Genomic DNA, 6000 nt, shown 5'->3' on the forward strand with positions numbered 1-6000 from the left:
CAACAACAACGCTACATGGGCTTAATTAATGACTTGATCAGAAAAAGAATCATTTCTGAGGTAGACTGCTGCAAGAATATGGCAATTTTTACCCATAGGCCTAGTGCCTTTTCCTCAGAATACATTTCTTCTTCAGCATGTTTTTTTCCTTGAAATGTTGCTCATAAAAACATCATACAAGTTTTAAAATTATAGCTTAATATATATTAAGCATTTTCCTATAATTTTATTTCTAAGATTTAAGAACTCCTATTTATAATAGTAACAATTATATCTCAACAAATTTATACTGTAGGATAGAATCTGGAATCTGTCACAGCAAATATGGAAAAAAAAAACAGGAAAGAGTAAAGCAAATCTGAACCACTTATTTTTAACTCCACTAACAATGGTATTTATCCACATTCACAGACTTCTTTTCCTTAGCAAAAAAACTACATTATTCACAAGAATTACATATATATATATGTTTATATATATATACATGTGTTTATATATATATAAACATATATATAAAATAACTTAATAACTTAGTGAACCTAAAAATAAAGAGAAGCTATCTAGCAGAAAGTTATTAATCTGAGTCCTATAAGTGGTACATGGAAAATGCAGAGAATAAGGAAGAAAGAAGTTACATGTACTTCTAAATAGATTATTTTGTATACTTTCTATGCCACCTTACCCAAAATTTTGATTTACCACCTCTGTATTTTGCTTTCATCCCAAATGTCTAGCCTTATTTTTATCCTGTTAAAACAACTGTTCTTAGAAATTATACCAACTTAAGAATCAGAAAAGAGTAATTCACAGCTAGCAAATATTTCATTATTCTCCAAAATGAACTCGAGAAGGCTCTGTTTACATGTTTTCTCAAAATTCAGATAATTTTATCATGAACTTTTACTGTATTTTATTGGAAAATAAAGTTCAAATATTTCAAAGTAGCTCCATGCATGTTTTTAAGTCGATAGATAAAAGAGCAGCCTACCTGTGAGAGGTGAGGGTGATCCAACTGGTGTTGATGGGTTTGATGGAAAACTACTGCTGGTATGGTCAGGAGAATAAATCTAACCAGAAAACAAAATATGCATGTATCAATATGTGACAACAAAAATATAAATCCATTTGCATGGAGTTATTTTTATAATCTAAGTTGCCACCCATAAAACTCAGAATGAAAAATTTATTTTTTCAATTTAGGACTATTTCATTACATAAAGGCTGTTTACAGTTTTAAAACTAGGATTAAAAAGTCTTCTATATTCTGGGGGTGCCAGGCTGACTCAATCAGTAGAACATGTTACTCTTGATCTTGGGGTCATGAGTTTGAGCTCCATGTTGGACACAGAGAATCCTTAAAAAAAGGATCATATATACTCTAATAAGAGAGGAATAAATAAATCATATCCATTTATTATCAATAGTTGAAAATTATTTGTTTCTGTTAGAACAAAAAAGAGAAGTGACTTTAAAGTTAAGTCTAGGGCGCCTGGGTGGCTTGGTTGGTTAAGCGTCTGACTTCGGCTCAGGTCATGATCTCACGGTCCGTGGGTTCGAGCCCCGCATTGGGCTCTGTGCTGACAGCTCAGAGCCTGGAGCCTGTTTCAGATTCTGTGTCTCCCTCTCTCTCTCTGCCCCTCCCCTGTTCATGTTCTGTCTCTCTCTGTCTCAAAAGTAAATAAACGTTAAAAAAAATTAAAAAAAAAATAAAGTTAAGTCTAATAATCTTTCTAGAATATATCATCTAAATAAGTGATATCCATTAAAAATAATTATCTCAGGAAACTATTACCTTTTGAAGACAACAGTCTTTAAAAACAGTTTTAAAGGCCAAAGAAAATATTTTTTAAAAGTTACCCTTTATTTCTCATTTAAAAAGCTCTCAGTTTGGGGCCCCTGGGTGGCTCAATCGGTTAATCCGACTTTGACTCAGGTCATGATCTCGCAGTTTTTGAGTTTGAGTCCCGCATCAGGCTCTGTGCTGACAGCTCAGAAACTGGAGCCTGTTTCGGATTCTATGTCTCCCTCCCTCTCTCTCTGCCCCTTCCCTTCTCACACTCTGTCTCTCTCAAAAATAAACATTAAAGGGGCGCCTGGGTGGCTGAGTCAGTTAAGCGGCCGACTTTGGCTCAGGTCATCATCTCGCGGTCCGTGAGTTCGAGCCCCGCGTCGGGCTCTGTGCTGACAGCTCAGAGCCTAGAGCCTGTTTCAGATTCTGTGTCTCCCTCTCTCTGACCCTCCCCCATTCATGCTCTGTCTCCCTCTGTCTCAAAAATAAATAAACGTTAAAAAAAATTAAAAAAAAAAACATTAAAAAAATAAAAAAATAGAAAGTTCTCAGTATGACCAACTACATTTTTGCCAAATTTAGCTACAAACGTATTGTGCAAAATCAAGCTTGCTCTCAAAGGATATTTTGTCACCCTTGAGGAAAGTGGAAGAAACCCTAAAAGTCCTTCAGAAAATGTTCCCAAAATGATTTATGGACTTCACTTCCTAAGAGGTCCACTTCAAATAAGATAACATCTGAATGCATAAATTTTGGTATTTTGGTTAAGTTTTGCTGCAATATTTTATATTTATTTCATATTGCAAAAAAAAAAGTGACAGACAATAGTGACACGTTTACCTAATTAGCCATTAAATATTTTAAAAGTCTCTTTAATCCAAGTATTAAGAGTCCCTAGGAAGTTTTCTCTGAGACAATTCTATCTCTATAATGAGCATAATAAACCATCTTCATATCTCAACACTTAACTTAGGGCAGCAAATCAACTTATGTGAATGAATTTAAAAAGGAAAACTACTTGTGGGTGAAAGGAGTCATCCAATAGAAATACTCTTTCTCTGAATGAGCTTAGACTTGTAATGAATTTAATGAGGTCCTAATTATGGCAAACAAGGGGGTCTCAGCACTGGTTTCAAACACAGTGTAATATGCTGAGAAAGCCAGAAACTGGGGCAGGTTCATGTAAAACAAAACTCCACAAGTCATAATCATTAAACACAACAGCTTTTATTTTTAAAAAGAAGAAAGTATTAAATGAATTGTAAGCAGCCAGAGAGACCATCTTCCTTTGACTACAAATGGATATATCTACCTCAAAGAAAATACACCAATTTGTATAATGTTACTAAATTCTAACTGTAAATGCCTTCAATCACCAAATCTCTCCAAACAGCCAGATCTAGAAGTTGTATATTCAAGTTAAAAAGCCATTTTGGAAAAGCAAAACTATCAAGAAGACTTCAAAGGACATTATGGAAGGACTGAGTAACAGGGAGGGTAGTATGTTATATTAAGATCAATACTATTGGTCTTAAGGTTGTTACCTTGTAAAAAATCAGGATATGCATGTGAAAATTAGCTAAAGGTCACATTTTGGTTCCTAGTGGGCTACATACACTAAGTAATTTAAACCATATGTGTAAATTAGATGAGGTCACCACACTTCAACAAAAACATATCTCAACATATCCCTTAACTTTTATAAATCACTATTTCTCACATTCAAGATTCAAGTAATTATAATTTTTAGGAACACCTGATGCTAACTTTTATGAAACATGCCTTAACTGTAATATTGGTAAGGAAGGGAAGAGTTGACAACATCGATGGTGGGTGCATGAGCAGTGAGGAAAGTTTCAGTTTCATGCAAAACTCCCTCTTATCATAAACTAGACATACTCACTGATTTTTTATTTCCTTGTAAAGATTAACAGCAGGAAAGCATTGGAGAAACAGTACTGCCTCTCTGTCATACCCTCCTGGTTTTGTTGTTTCCTCACAGTGTTTACATTAATCCTTAACTGTCTAAACTTGCTTATTTGTTTTATTATCTGTCTCTTACATTTTTACCTCAGTAAAATGTATGCTCCAGAAGAGCAAGGACTTTGTCTTATTCAGACAAAATTTGAATTGTACAGGATTTGCAGTAGCTTGCAGTACCAACAGTGCTGGTAAATATATACTTGTTGAAAGAATGAATGGTTATTATCCTTGTGAGAAGTTTCTATTTGAGTATTTCTTTTAAATCACTGGATGTAGAATACATAGGCTCCATCTCTCTTTCACACTTCCAGTTTCTTAATATAGATTTCCCTAAAAGCTCTAGTCTCAGTTTTCTTTTCTATTCACCTGTGTTTTATCTCCTGGTAATATCACTTCTGTAAAGTATCAACTATGACATCTCTGTGAATGACTACTAAGTTGACATTTCTATCCTCACAATGGTTGCTGGACTTCCCCATCTGGACATATTGTTTCATTTCAAGCTCGTTATGTCAAGCGAAACTTTGCATCACTGCTCCAAGCTTCCTACCTTTTCCCATCTTTACTCTTCTGTTTCCGCTACTTCAGCATCGGCATTCTCATGGTCACCAATATCACTCTCTTTCTCCAACTTCTCCCCTCCACCCTTCCCCACCACAGACTGCCAATACCTACCATTCTCTAGAAGGTCTCTGGGATAGGCACACGTCCTTCTCATCACCATGACACTGCTTTAAACCTTTACTAGAACTTGTAAATGGATCATTTAAGTCTTTATATATCTAGTTACTCCCCGCTCCTTTCACCCCTTATATAATTGCCAGAGTTATTGTTCCCAACCAGTTTTAAACAGTCAAATCCCACACAGTGCTTCCTGCAGCCCACTAAATAGAACAGAATGACATTTGAGATCTTCCCTAATCTGGTCACAATAATATCTAACTTATAGCCTACTTGTAACATTTTGTACCCTATTATCCAAACAAAATATGTATTTTTTTTCATTTTCTGAACACAGCTTGTCCTTTCAAAATGCCAGTTTCTTAATCTCTCCTTGATGGAATTCTAAACCACAATGGAAGCCCAGCTCACACATCATCTCCCTCTTTACACTCATCTTCACCTCCTTCACACTCTTAGAATAACCTATATTTCTCTTTGGTCTTTTACTTCACGTTATTTTAAACATTAACATTTTTAGTATGTGTGTCATGTCTTCTCTCCTTGACTGTACGCTCTTTAAAGGCAGAGACCTCACAGCATTCTGCACTGAATCCATCATTGCCTATCATTGTCTTATGCAAGTAGGTGCTCAGTATTTATTTATTTTTTTTAAAGAGACTTGAGCAATTAAACTGCACTTGAAATTTGCTATACATACTTTTTGATAAAAAGCAAGACTCAGTAAATGGTAGTATTTATCTTAGTATTTATGTAATGGGGTTCAGTAACAGAACTACCAAAGGGGTTAAAAGATCTTGTTATAAAGGTGAATTCATCTACAAATCAGTTTTGTGGTTACAAGCTTTGAGAACAATGATATGGTGATGTTCTACTATTTTTGAGAATTAGTGTTGATGTATGAAGCTGTCCATACTAATTGTTGGGCAGGCATGGGTTTTTGAGGATATAAGTAGACTATCAAGACTAGCAAATGAGGGCTTTTAAAAATCACTGTAAAGGCACATATCAAGTATAAAACATATCAAGTATAAAAATATATAATATGGTGTTTTTTCAAAAGCAGCTTCTCCATTTGTGTAATAAAAGGCATTTTCTCCACTCACCCACCACACTGTCTAGTTCTACTTTGCCCTAAATTAAAGTGATGACAGACAGAATTGTTATTAATACTTTTCCTGAACTGACAGACAGCCTGGCAAATTACAGGACTTTTTCTTCTTTTACTTTCATAAAAAGAATGGGTATGTGGGGAGAGAAGGAGCAATACAACATTAAAAAAGCAGGATAATACAGCCTTTTAGATCACAGATCAATTCACTAAACTTCACCTCTCTATGTTTATTCTATCACCAACCACATACAAATTATATTTATTCTATAGAAACTGTTGTTACTTTTAAGAAATTCTAACATTAGGCTTTACTGGATAATGAACATTCTAAATCAGGATTTCAGTACTTCTTGTACTTTCTGACCTTAAAGAACTCCAACACTGATATTTGAAAGAAAAAAAAAAAGTCAGTCACTTAAAAAATGGGTATGGG

The 6000-nt window shown here is 34.7% G+C and overlaps 1 protein-coding gene across 3 annotated transcripts in view; it reads right to left on the bottom strand.

The window, feature by feature from the left end:
* The window catches only part of TCF12 (transcription factor 12), a 381102-nt gene that overhangs the window by 38002 nt on the left and 337100 nt on the right, over positions 1 to 6000 (bottom strand). For all 3 annotated transcript variants that reach the window (XM_047075064.1, XM_047075063.1, XM_047075062.1), the window contains exon 13: positions 989 to 1067. In XM_047075064.1, coding sequence (XP_046931020.1) covers positions 989 to 1067 — 79 coding nt within the window. The remainder of the gene's footprint in view (positions 1 to 988; positions 1068 to 6000) is intronic.

This window comes from Lynx rufus, unplaced genomic scaffold (assembly GCF_022079265.1).
Source record: "Lynx rufus isolate CCGP_SWC_20201006 ecotype Redwood Valley unplaced genomic scaffold, mLynRuf1.p SCAF_13, whole genome shotgun sequence".
Lineage (NCBI taxonomy): Eukaryota > Metazoa > Chordata > Mammalia > Carnivora > Felidae > Lynx > Lynx rufus.